We start from the raw sequence: 13,949 nt of genomic DNA, 5'->3' as shown, positions 1-13,949 counted from the left end.
TCTCAACAGGATCTAAATACCTGGGAGACCACGGAAGACAGCTAAAGTGCAAGACCACAGGATTATTGTTGTCAAAGTCTCTAATCAGGAGACACCTTCATAAATGTATATACAAAGGGTTTGCAAAACAGCAAAACACTAAAGAACCAGAAGGTCAGATCAGACATGTCTAACATCTAAAAGAGCCTGTGCAGATCTGAAAAATTCCTCTGGTCTGAAGAAACTACAATAAACTTTTACCAGAATGATGGGAGGGTGAAAGTATAAGATGCATCCTCAGTCATCCAATCCCAGTCTAGCTTGGATGAGTGACAGAACGTTTCTTCCCCTGAAGAAATGTCAAGATGAACAGACTTTATGGATCATAAGAAAGAGTTTCTTTAATGATGAAATCAGTCACCTGATCTCAACCAAACAAAGCATGCTTTACAATTAATAAATACAAAAAAGAAGGCAGAGAGACCCACAAACAAGCAGCAGCTGAGGTGGCTGCAGTAAAGACCTAGCAGCGCATTTCAAGGGAGAAAGCATTTCGTGATGTCCATGGGTTTCAAACCTCAATGACTGCAAAAGTATTCAAAAGAATCCTCATATTTAAAATGATGTTGGTTTGTCCGCTTAATTCTTATAATTTTAAAATTTAGAGGACTGTATATACAAATAACTGTAATTCCGACGTTTGTTAAACCTTTTGAATTAAAGCTGGAAGCAGCCACTTCAGTCATATATTAATTGTTTCATTTAAATGGCGGTCTACAGAAATACACAAATTATGTCTTTGCCCAACAAATCGTGGACCTAAGTGTAGAATGAGTGGTTTGATAGGTGTTTAACTTGATGGGTCACGTTAAAGGACATGCAGCATGTGAATGCAAATTTAAAGCAGCAAACACCAGTAAAGTTATCAAAGATCAAAGAAAAAAGTGTCACAATATTCATACATTATGCTCTGTTCCATCATTACATTCAACCATTTTCATTGTCTCCAGTCTCTTTCTGTAAATAGTCTTCACATAGGCTATACGTGCTGTAACTAACATCAGACCTGGTGTGTCTTTTGTCCCGCTGCTCTTCTTTTGATCGGCAGGACTCTGAAGACGAGGAGACGGATGTGCGCATGGCTCTAAGTCTAAATCGTGGCTCTCAGGACCAAAGCACCTTACAGCCTTACATCCCAGAGGACTTTGCAAACTTTGAGATCTACAACGCCACTCTGGAGAGCCAGGAGGGGTTTCGCTCTGACTTGAAGGGGAGCCGTTGTGGAGGTGGGAGCAGCGAGAGAGAGGTGTCGCGAAGCCCCACGAACAGCAGTTGCACTAGTGGTTACTTTTCACACAGTGCCTCCAATGCCACGCTGTCTGACATGCCTTTCAGTGCCAGTGAGAGCTCTGACCATATCAGCTGCACCTCCAGAGATTCCCATGACCCTCTTGGCTGCCCTGTTGGAAGAGGCGGCACCCGAACCAAAAGTGTTTCTGCGGGGAGTGATGCTCAGCCACGACCTCTTTCGGCAGATGGGGTTCAGGACCTGCTCATCCATTCAGCCTCCTCACCTATCAGTATTCCTAATTGCACTGATAAGCCACAGTCATTCCCTTCACCAAACAACTGTGTACTCAGTACCAGCCAGGAGTTTACTGACTTTAAAGGGGCTGATGACAGTGTTGGTGTAGCTGATTTGGAACATTTTACACAGGGATGGGGGGAGGAGGGGTTGGAGGTTTGTACAAACGAGCAGAAGAAAACAGTCGATGTAGAAACACGTGACACTGACAATCAGCTCACCTCTGATGTCTCTGGTATTCTTAAGACATCTCTTCCCGAAAAGACAATATGCAAATATCCTAATTATGAAAACGCCGTTAGTGTAGGTGTGTCCTGCCCTAACACAACAGTGTTTTGCACTTCAGTCAGAGCCCCAGTCTCCGCCTCTCCAGCCCAAATAAATCTTGCTGCATCGGTCCCACCTCCACAATCGCCATCTCTACTCACATCGTTACCTACAGCCACGTCTTCAGCTCCAGCTCTGCGAGCAGGAGGAGAACCTCCCATTCAGGAGCCAGCCCAAGGGGATCTGCCCCATGGAAGTCCCTGTCCCAGTCCAAATCCCAGCAGCGCCGAGCCCTCTGGAGACTCCAGTGGGGATGAGAGCACTCCTGTTGCTCAGCTTCCTGACTGGATGGCACCTGGTGAGCAGGTGTGGGTGGGGAAGAGGAGAGGAACGGTCCACTATGTGGGAGGGGTGGAGTTTGCCAAGGGGATCTGGATTGGTGTGAAGCTGGACATGGCAGTGGGTGAGTCCATTTAAAACTTCTGTTTGTAGACCCCCAAGAAAAGTAATTATTACAGGAAAGAATGATTCGTTTAAACAGTCTGAATGTTCCATATATCTGATGTCCTGTATTCCTTAGTCAAAAACTTAATGATTAATTTATACATGTTGTCTTTAAGGCTATGCAGTTATTAACAGCAATATAAATATAGTATTTATTAATCCCTTAAATACTGGTGTCAGTCACGGCTAACGCACATGTGGGGCTATGTGGTGAAACAAAATCGCTGTAACCCCCTGTTGACTGTCTATTAGAGGATTAGAAGAGCGACTTACAGGAGAGCGAGGTTTGCTATTAGTGGTGGGATTGTTAATCCACTCTGACTGGTCCATTAGTGTCAGCAGGCTGTTGTTTCTAGGAAACAAAACAAGAAAACAAAAGCAAAAAAAACCAAACACTTAAGGCCTGTGCACTCAGTGCCAAGCAGGAAAGATCTCAAAGGCTCTGTTAAAGGCTAATGGATAAACATAGTGGAGCATTTAGCAACTGGTATTTCTCTTTGGTCTGTTTTGGAGACAACAAACAGGTGAACACAAACTTCACATGAATGCTAATGATGATTTGGGTTTTCTGGCTGTACAAAACAGGAAACTGTCTGTGCATCCAGTTTATACGTTGTGCTTAAAAATGTATTGATTGGCTGAGATAAGTCAAAACTAACGAGTTAGTACATTAGATAGATACGTCAAAATTTTGAGATAATAACCTGAAAAGTTTGCCTTGAGGATGGCAAAAAATATTTCTTTTTAAATAGCAGAAACAAGCTTTCGTAGTTTTCCATATCAATCTCATAAGGGATCTCATACTTTTGAGGGGGTTTCTGTTGCCCCCAAGTGGTATACAAGAGGAAAAGCAGGGGGGGGGAAAGGTGTCTTAGTTTTGATGTGTTGTAGTCATCACAGACTGACTCATAGTCTAGAAAATGAGTCAGACTGTGACAAACAGCAATAAACCTGTGACCCCAGGGCAGTTTCCACTTAATATACTGTACGTATCATATAACATGTGGGGTTTTTTCTGTGTGCTACCCTGTTACTAATAAAGCTGAAACACAGCGTGAATGTTAGTAAAACAGGACACAGAAATTAGTAAATCCCTATATTTAAAAGAAAAAAGCACAAATACATTCTATATTCTATAAAATTCTATAAAAATTGCACATTTTGCTTTTGATGCCAGTAAAAAAAAGCCAAAGTTTTGTGGGTTTTTTTTTTTTTTTTTTTTTTTTTTTTTTTTGCAAAGCAGGCAAATACTGTAGTAATACAAACTGTGTATAAATTACAGGGAACTAAACCTGACTGAGAGAGGAAGAAAAAAAATAAAAAGGAAGCTAAACAAACATCACATTCCAGTAAAGGCAACACAATACATACTGTTGACTCATATATCATCCCGGAAAATGCAGAGGCGATTAGGTAATGAAGAAATGGGTCCCAGGTCTGGTAGAATAAAAAGGGTTTATCCTTTAATGGTGCAGAAGAGCTTCAGATAGAAAGAGTAGGACACCTGTCAGTGATCCACTAGACCAAGATAGATTTCCAAGCACAGCGGAGCAGAACGTGCCAAAAGGTCTCTGTAGTGAAAATAGGCCATTACATTAAACTGTTGAACAATTGTGATCCAAACCTGCTGGACACAGTGCCAGCAGCAGACAGACGTGTAGAACGAAGCATTTAATACAAAGCTCAGGAACACATTTTTAAAAAGTCATGACATCAAAATGTGTTTTATGTCCATACTTGATATAAGATTTCAGCTGCTCAACAGTCCAGCCTTCATTTCACAATGTGTCAAATGCTCTGAGAGAGTAGCAGGTCTGGACTGCAGAGGTGCTACTTTGCACTTTTTTTTATTAAGGATCCCTGCAGTTGCATGTGCAGATTCTTCTTCATCTTCTTCTTCTTTCGGATCCTAATCCACATATTTTTTTTCCTGAAAGACCGCTTTCTGGAAATGTTTTGTTGGCATCAAGTTTAAAATGACTTTTTTTTTCTGAAAGGCTTAAAAAGTCTTTTTTATTCTGATTTTATTTACATTTTACTTGTTTTGTAAAACGTGTTTGTAAGAGAAGTCTACATTAAAAGTGATTAGAAGTGAGCCATAACTCCTCTAATAAGTTATGCCTCATCCTATAGGTAAGCACAATGGGACAGTCCAGGGCAGGGTGTACTTCCGCTGTCCCCAAGGCCACGGCGTGTTTGTGAAGCCATCTCGTCTCACCAGAGGACCACCCTCCATGGACACTGAACCGCAGACTCTGATCAGATAGGACCCAAAGAAGGACGCATTTTCCGGGGAGTTGCAGGGATCTGAGCGTGGTCCTCAGATCCTCTTCGGCCTCCCTTCGTATTATCTTTTTGACCACTCAATTCTCTGAGCTGAAGGAGTCTGTGCTGTCTGAAAGCATATCTTACCTGTGCATTTAATGAAGGTATATCCTAATTATTGTTCACTGACAACAACAAAAAAAATCACTATGCACATATCTTAGTTTTCTATATGGTGATATTTTTATAGAAAACTTTAATCTGGGAGTCTTTATACAATATTACCCACATACTTTTTGTTACATTGGTTCTGAACACTACCGTATTTTTGTAAGGCAATGCACTCCAGCCACCCCCCCCCCAGCTCCCCCTAGGCTCATAATGGAGTAATCTGGGATATGAAGATTAAGAATGTACTACTGTTAATAAACATTGATATTTACATCAATATGAAATATCAGGGCTAACCAAAGAACTTCGGTTCCATATCTGCTGTTATGAGTTACATGTTATTTTTCTAATGTGCGTATGTGGACGTATTTGCTACAAATCGATGTGTCCAATTAAAGCTTAGTGCCATATCTCTAGGAGTAATGCCACATACCCTGAGCATAAGACGAATCTGCAAACCCGAGTTGCAGTTAGAAATGTTGCTGTTGACGTACTGTAACACTGTGGAGGAAATAATCCCCATCCATCCAGCACGAAACTGTTGGTGTTCGAATGCTTGCACTGGAAAGGATTCTTGGAGAGTTTGTTGACTGTCTTCCACGATGGACTGATGAAATATTTGCAACCGATGAACTGTGTGTCAACACTAGATGTACAAAGCAGCTAGGTTTTGTCTGAGGCTGGTTATACTGATGCCTTATTGCCCTGTTTCTATAAAAAGAGGCACATAAGTCCCAAAATACTCAGTAGTTATAACCATAGCTGTATGGATCAGAACCTGTATGTATATTTTGAAACCCACAAGTATTCAAAATGCCATCCTGCCTTGCTGACTGACTGATTGAATGCCTTTTTAGCGGATGTCCATCTCCATTTTACATGCTAACAGACTGATGAGTGATGCTACACGTTAAAAGGTACTCAATAACTCAGTTTTTCACATGGAGGATTGAATAAAGGGGCGATGGACAGCATCGGGTTAGAGAAAATTAGCTTAGGTATGAAGAAGAGTTTCCTACAAACGTGTGTTTTATCAAAGCAGTGAACTGTGGAACTGACTAGAAATAGGTAAATATTCAAGCTGTAATTGCAAGTAAAAGAAAGAAACCCAAGAACCTTACTTTAAAGAAGAGAACAAAGCTGCTCTCCCTAAAAAGGAGTTGTAAATAGAAATGTATTTGAACATACACTATTATAATGTACAGAATTGTATTTATAATGTATCTTGAATTGTTTAATTGGTACAAAATGTTCTAGAATAGAACATTTACAATCAGTGTATGTGTTGACTCTTCATTCTGCTCATGCATGCTAACCTAGTGTATTTACCTAACTAGTATATGCAAGTAAATTTGAAATTCAGGATTCAGATGCAGGAAAAAAGAAAAAACAAGAAGTTACTTTTAACCACTGCATTTATCTAATGTAGCGATACCTTCAGGCTGACAAACCTGTTTCCTGGATGTATATATATACATATATTAAAATGTAGTCTAATATTAACTTCTTTTTTTTTCAATTAAAAAAAGTCTGGTGATAATGTAGGATTAGCCAGCAGTTTGTGTTTTTAGTTCCGTCCTATGCTGGGATGTAGTGCAGTTTTAATATTTGGAATAGGAAACAGCAACAGTATACAGCAATTTACGTCCTTGCAAAAAGAAAGTTTTCACAGGACTCTATGCAGTTCAGTGAAAATCTAAATGCACCCTATGATTCAGTAGCTCTTAGAACTACCTACATTGACTCTACATTACTTTGGTAATGAGAAGGAGTTCATGGCCAACTCAATGACTGCAAGATGCCCAAGTCCTGTGGCTGTAAACAAACCCAAATAACCATTCCTCCACCACCCTTGTTCACGGTGGGAATGATGTGTTTGCGCCAATAGTCTGTGACTGATTTTGACCAAACACAGCATTATTCAAAAGAACACACTAGCGTCCCGAAGTCTTGTTGTATCTTTAGTTACAACTTTGTAAACATAAGCTGTGCTGCCATGTTCTTTTTAGAGAGAAGATACTTTCTCCTGGCAACCCTTCCGAATTCTTCTTCCTAATTTCTAATTTTACTGCCATGAATTTTAACATTTAACATCCTAACTGAGGCCTGTAGAGTCTGAGATGTAGCTCTTTGGTTTTTTGCAGTTTCCCAGAGTGTTGCATGGTCTGACCTTGGGGTGAATTTGCTCACTCTCTGGTTAAGACCGTGGCGTTGTGTCAACACACATCTGATTGTTCACACACACCTGTGAATGATCTGTTAATCAAGTTAATCAATTACCCTCTTAATTACTATGGAAGCAGTGAGGGTGTACTTTGTTTGAAAACTTTCTTTTTCATATAACTGCACTGTTTTGAGATCTAAATAAGAATGCTATGTCTAAGGTGTACAGGAGAAGATAGCATACGGGTAATGAATTTACAATAATCTCATGTTTTTAAAAAAAAAACTTTCAAATGATGTTATAATAGAACACATTTTACTTTAAGATGTGCAGCATGTGTGAAATATCGCCAGGGACAATATAAACATCCTGGAAACAGGAATAAGTACGTTGCCCCCTTAAAATGATGAAGCCCTTTAATAGTTTTAAATCTTTCCAGCCTGTCTGTAGCCAGTGGTGTCATGTTTGAGGTGCTTTTAACCTACAGTTATGGTAGTCTGTTTACATACACTCATCACAGGCATGAGTGTCATGGTAATTTGGGGCTTTTAAGGATTTGTTTAAACTGTTCTTTTTCCAGGGTGGAATGATTTTTACAGCATACATATTTAACTATTTTAAACTGGACGCACAAGTTTGAATTTATTTTTGATTCTCTCAAATCTGAAACTTCATGGGCCTTGGCAAAGTTAAAAGACAAAAGTTATTAAAAGATTTAAGTAAGCATATGTAATTATTTGAGTGTGTGTATGTATGTATGTATATATATATATATATATATATATATATATATATATATATATATATATATATATATATATATATATATATATATATATATATATATATATATATATATATATATATATAATTTTTTTTTTTTTTTTTTTTTTTTTTACCCTGTGTGGATTAGAGAAAATCCAAAAGAAGTTCAAACTTGTGCACCCAATTCTTGTTTTCTTCATTAAAGATGTATGCTGTGCAATAACTCCACCCTGGAAAAAAAAAGTTCATGGAAGTTATTAAAAGCCCCAAATTACGACGGGTCATGCTCACTTCTAACCACAACTGTAAAGTAACTTCCCCAAATTGTTCCCCAAACAAACAAAAAACAAACTATTTTTAAAAGTGTCTATTATATCCGGATATTGATGATTGATTCTGTTTATTTCCAATAGGAGGAGGTGCTATAGGGAAAAAAAAACACAAAAAAACAGCTTATACTACAGTAAACTAAGACGATAGTAAAGAATACATTATTTGAGCAAGATTTTCAGCTTTTTTTTTTTTTGCACTTTCATTATGAACTTATTAAATTACACCCCAGCAAGTGCTGTGCACCCACGGACTGCACGAGTTTCCGGGGAGAACTGACATTCCCAACATGCTATTATTTCCCAGTCAACCCTAACTTATATATGAACATACATGGTCGAAGTAACTGAGTAACTTTATTCAGCTCTACGCTGCGTGCCCTTGTGACAGTTTCAGCAGTTGTGCGACAGTAGGGAGCCTGAACACGGTGTGGTGGTCTGGATCTGGGTGGAGTTAAGGATCCGTGTCACGCACACTGACAACTGGGAAGCACACACACAACAAACAGGTGTCTTCCTCCTCTTTCAGACGCACAGTCACACTTTCGGGGGGCCTCCTGTCCGCACACTGAACGCTCCTCTTTCCTTTATCTAACTTTTAAAACTCCCCGGAAATCATTTTGAAACACAGCTTTCACACAATGCACGCGGCACAGAAAGACACCACCTTCACCAAGATCTTTGTGGGAGGTCTTCCTTATCACACAACCGACTCAAGTCTGAGAAAATACTTCGAGGTGTTTGGAGAAATCGAAGAGGCCGTTGTTATCACTGACCGGCAGACGGGCAAATCCAGAGGTTATGGATTCGTAAGTAAATCTTGTAATTATATAACGATCCGGTCAGCTGAACAAGTCAAGTAGAATGCGCTGTTTCGCGTGCAGGAGTATAATCTCATGGAAAACGCGTTGTCCTAATTTAGGTGACCATGGCAGACCGGGCCTCTGCCGACCGAGCCTGCAAGGACCCCAACCCCATAATAGATGGAAGGAAAGCCAATGTGAACCTGGCGTATCTTGGGGCCAAACCCAGGGTCATTCAGCCAGGTGAGGGACTGGACCTCAGTTTTGTTTTTATTTTCTTTTACAATCGAATATAAAAAGAACTAAACTAAATTAAGCTAATTAAAGTTTATGGAAACAAATCTAAGAAAACTTGTAGGTATTTTTCTTCCTGGGTTATTTTTATTTTAAAGATTTTAAACAAATGTTTCACAATGGTCTGTATCAACTCCAGGCTTTGCATTTGGTGTGCCTCAGATCCATCCAGCATTCATCCAGAGACCTTACGGGTATGTGAAGCTACATTTTGTTTCTGTCACAAAAATCTGTCTCTATTAGAAATGCCCTTGACTATATTTTTTTCATTATTATTGTTTTAAACGTGTATTTATTATTGCCTCCATCTGTTTCACCCTGACTGATGACATGTGAGTGTACATGTGTGCCCCTCTGCTTGAGGTTGATTGTGAAGGAAGTGAGCGTTTGTCCCCAGCCACTGCAGGACTTGTCTTCATGTTGTCTATTTCTCTCTGATCTGACAGGGTCGGTAACGGTTAAAATAGCTGATGAAGTGACATGATGATTTGAGGAATAGCTGAGTCTGCATTGGGCAGAGCGCTAAAGTGTTACCTGTATACTCTGACATACACAAACGAACAGAAATGGTGACTAGATGCATGGAAATCTTCTCCTGTTGTTGTTTTCTTTGATGATTTTTTTTTTTTTCAGTTTTCCATAGTACATAGATTGGTGTGTGCCTTGTTTTCAGTATGATGTGGCGTTCAGCTTAACTGTGTGCTTACTTCTACTTGCAGTGGGGGGTGTGGGGCGTTCAGAAGGGGATTTTTTCATACAGACTTTTCCAGTCATCATAGGGAGTTATAACTCTGCGATGGGGTGTTGATTCTTTTTCCCGTTTTAATGATTGTGCTTTAGCCTGTGTTTTTATTTATTTATTCCTGGTTTCTGGTTAACATGAAGTTCACTGTGTTTTGTTGTCAAAAGGGGTTGGGGTTGACGATCACTCAGTGTGTTAATTTCAAATTCAATCCCCGGCAACAAAACAAACACTGGCTTGCATGTGGGAGTTCATTTTCTGTTTCCTTACCCATGATGCTGTGTTTTGTTTTGTTTTTTTGTTTTTTTTATTGGGTTTTTTTTTTTTTTTTTTTCAATTAACCTACTGCTTTCATTTGTAGCTTACATCTACAGGTACATATACTGAACATTTTCTTTCTGATCAGTCACAAATATTCAGTGGGTTTTTTTTGCCATCACTCAAGTGGTGTGTATGAGTGTGTTCGATTGCCTCCCTCTTTGCAGAAAGGCTGTGCTTTGGTGAAGTAAGTTATTTTTTTAACAAAAAGGTTTCAAATTAAAGCTGGATCACTCTGCTGAAATTTTAGCGTTATGAATTCATTATTTTAGCTGTGACACATGAGTTTAGGTGTGCTCATATAGTCCCTGCAATATAGGGTGAAGACAAGAGCTCTTAGCTCATCTCTTAGGCAGCAGCTGTTGGCTACAGTGATCCGCATGGCCTCTCAAATTCAGATGGAAAAAAGGGAGTCACTCAGCAGCGCTGTTAATAATGTATGGCAGAGACGGAGCCGCTCGGCTGCGGACGACAGGTGGGACGAGCCATGCGCCCATGAGGCGTTTTGGTTATGTGCTGGGGATTACCCACGTGCCCTGGTGATTTACAATGCACCTTTATTTAGCTCTCCACTTGCAGGACGACAAAACCTCCATGCCCTCCTTTCAGTAGTCACACTTAAAGTCAGCTGTGACCTTTACAGCATTTAAACACTTTGTAGTAAAACCAAGTTGCGTCACAAAGCGAGGATACCAGCGTGATGGCTTCTGTCTTGTCAAGTTGAAAGCTGTTAAAGTAATTAGACGGGTCACGCTCAAAAATAAGCATTGGGAGTTTTCTGGAATCGATGTGCCTCTATAAGACAAAAGAGTTAGCCTTTGTTTCGCCTCCCATTTTCACTTATCAGTGGGGACACCTTCAGTCTGATCGTAGTGAGGTGTAGGCAGTTGTTGAGGAGAGCTCTGCCATGTGTCACTGAAGGAGAAGATCAGCTTGTCCTTTTGCGATGACAAGAGGAGCAAAAATAGCATGCAGCCAGCCTCCCTTGTCACTCAAGTTGGCCGTGCGTGTGTATTTGCGCGGGGTGGTGGTATGTCTGGAAGGGTAGAAGAGGTGCACGTGTCAGTGGATAAATATACTTTACACCTGCTCCTCTGTGTATTTGGTTAGCGTGACTCTGACAGAAGTTTAAAGTGGAGGCAAGTTTACCCAGATACAAAGGTTGTATGTTTCCATCATCATCAAATGGAGATGTCCCTTTATTACACAGTCTTGTTTATTTCTTTTTCAAACAGCCATCTGCACAACATGATACAGCTAAGCACCTACTTTTGATAAGATGCTGTATGGTTACTTTAACAGCTACGTGCAAAACAGTCATTTTTTTCTTTTTCTTTTGCGTTTAAGGACCTATTAACATGTGTGGGCATGCTTGTATGTGTGGTGTTGGTGTTGCAGTATGTGGGCAGAACCATGTCCATTTCTCGAACTGATATGTTGTGTTTTTGCGATAAGCTCGCATTTTGTCAAATATGGTTTTCAGTGAAGCGTTGGGGTGCAGAGCTTGGCTATGTCTTCTTTTAATGCCTCACTGTGTTTCAGATTCGGGTGCTTTTTGAAATTTAAAGCTACGCTTGTGTTTCTTTGTGGTTTTTGCTGCTTTTTAACGTTTCATTTCTAGGTAGGGTTTTTATTTTTTCCGTTAATGAATGGATTTGCTGTGTTCTGAGGACTGGACTGACATATTTGGCACCTGCTTTTCAGTTTTCCAGCGTTGGAAAGATGACTGACTGTGGCTCTGTTCTGACCCTGTGCATCTTTGTGTCCTACAGGATCCCAGCTCATTATGTCTTCCCTCAAGCCTTTGTCCAACCCAGCGTGGTGATCCCTCATGTACAACCGTCTGCGGCTACAGCAACAGCTGCCGCTGCCACTTCCCCATACCTTGACTATACTGGAGCAGCTTATGCCCAGTACTCTGCAGCTGCTGCGACTGCTGCTGCTGCAGCTGCTGCCTATGAGCAGTATCCGTACGCAGCTTCACCAGCACCGACGAGCTACATGACTACAGCGGGGTATGGGTACGCTGTCCAGCAGCCGCTTGCCACCGCTGCCACCCCAGGAGCAGCAGCAGCTGCTGCGGCCTTCAGTCAGTATCAGCCTCAGCAGCTCCAGACAGATCGCATGCAGTAAAACCTTTAAGACTACCTTACAGAAAGAAAAGAAGGGGAGGTGAGCTCTTTCCACGAAGAGGGTGAAGGGAGGAGATGCAGACAGATTGAGGCTGATTTAAAAAGAAAAGAAAGGTTGTCACTTCCAGGTTTTAACTAAGCAGAACCTCTACCAAAGAGCGAGAAGACAATGTTGAGACAAGTGAGGAATGTATATTTTATTCAAGTGAGATCAGTATTGGATATAAATGAATATTTAATATTTATTCAGCAGTAAAAAATTTGTCAGGTTAACTGAAGTTGACTCACTGGACATCAAGACAGCTGTTGCTGAGTTTTGTATATATGTTGCAGGGGTAAGTCCAAAGTGCATTCATGTCTTATGATCAGATTTCTTCCACGCTAATTTAAAAATCAGCGATAACACCTGGCGACAGTATGTTACACCTTCATGCAGTTCTCAGTATTGAAATAGTTTCGGACCATTTTTTTTCTTTTTGTTTCACAAAGCTATCCAGGCACTGATGGAAACGTCAGTGTTTATTAAGACTTTTTATATATATATACACATATATATTATTGTTTGGAGTGAGGTAGATTAGAGACCCTTGGGAAAAGAAATCCCTTTTAAAAAGTATTTTTTTCTGCGGTACATAAGACAAAATGCTCTGGTGACAGCTGAAGCTGGTAAAAGCACTCGCGCGTCTTCCCTTTTAATCACTCAAGTATGTTCAGCTAAAGGGAAGAAACGCTGTTGAATGTGAATCTTTCATTTTCATAAAATGTTTCATCGTGTGTTTAAATTATGCTATTTATGTATTTATTATGGAGCCTTACAGCAATAAACCCTTTGTTTTCATATGTTAGTATAAAAGTCTACTGTGGAACATGTCCATGTGTGCTGCTGCATTTCTCATGATCAAGAGCATATGATGGATGTGAACGCTAGGCTTTGCAAAGCTGTCGTCTGTATAAAGAACAAATGATGAGTGGAAAGGTAGCAGTAACTTTAAAGTGTTTCTTTTTTTCTATACTGTTCTGTTGTTTTTATGTTGTCTAATAGATTAATAGCTCTTTAATGTCACTTTTGATACTTGACTAATTTGATAACTGAGAGGCTGTTTTTAAAATTGATCACATTTTATGTCTTTTGACATTAAAGGTTTTCTGATGCAAGAGCAACAGCTGTTGACCTTGTAATGCATGACTCAACTATACAGATATTTTATTTGGGAAATAAATCAAAATTTACCTTCAACTGTTTCTGTGTTCTTGTTTAATTGTTTGGCAGTATGAAAGAAGATTCTCCAGGTTTCTAAAAGGACGTTTAAAGCTGTTCTTTGGATGTTGGCTGCCTTTTGCTCTGTTCTCCATCAAGATGACTGTGTTTTAGGGATAGCTGTAAACACTCGCTGTTATCTCTCTCTCCTGACCTCTTCCATTCATACCGATGATGATTTGAACCCAAAACCTTCACCTTTGGATTCATCACTCCATAAAATGTGTCCTCACTCATGTTCAGGGCTGACAATCCTTAAGAATGGCGTCTTGACAGTTTTTCTTACCAAAGCTGCTGCCTCCTGACACCTGCTGGTTAATGTGAGTATTGCACACCATTGAGTCGTGACACCTTGAGCTCTGTGGTTATGTTT

At 40.1% G+C, this 13,949-nt stretch overlaps 2 protein-coding genes across 6 annotated transcripts in view; both read left to right on the top strand.

Moving 5' to 3' along the window:
- Window positions 1-6,052, top strand: part of kif13a (kinesin family member 13A) — a 38,304-nt gene extending 32,252 nt beyond the window's left edge. For all 5 annotated transcript variants that reach the window (XM_026185841.1, XM_026185840.1, XM_026185844.1 and 2 more), the window contains 2 exons: window positions 1,088-2,294; window positions 4,469-6,052. In XM_026185841.1, the coding sequence (XP_026041626.1) occupies window positions 1,088-2,294; window positions 4,469-4,602 (1,341 nt within the window). In that variant the 3' untranslated portion in view covers window positions 4,603-6,052. The remainder of the gene's footprint in view (window positions 1-1,087; window positions 2,295-4,468) is intronic.
- Window positions 6,053-8,414: 2,362 nt separating this feature from the next.
- Window positions 8,415-13,555, top strand: rbm24b (RNA binding motif protein 24b). The gene is made up of 4 exons (XM_026185847.1): window positions 8,415-8,838; window positions 8,952-9,075; window positions 9,266-9,320; window positions 11,959-13,555. The coding sequence occupies exons 1-4, from the start codon at window positions 8,671-8,673 to the stop codon at window positions 12,317-12,319; spliced, it is 708 nt and encodes a 235-aa protein (XP_026041632.1). The 5' UTR covers window positions 8,415-8,670; the 3' UTR covers window positions 12,320-13,555.
- Window positions 13,556-13,949: the final 394 nt, after the last annotated feature.

This window comes from Astatotilapia calliptera, chromosome 11 (genome assembly GCF_900246225.1).
Source record: "Astatotilapia calliptera chromosome 11, fAstCal1.2, whole genome shotgun sequence".
NCBI classification, from domain to species: domain Eukaryota; kingdom Metazoa; phylum Chordata; class Actinopteri; order Cichliformes; family Cichlidae; genus Astatotilapia; species Astatotilapia calliptera.
The sequence above is the reverse complement of the archived record's forward strand: the minus strand, read 5'-3'. Positions and strand labels throughout refer to the sequence as shown.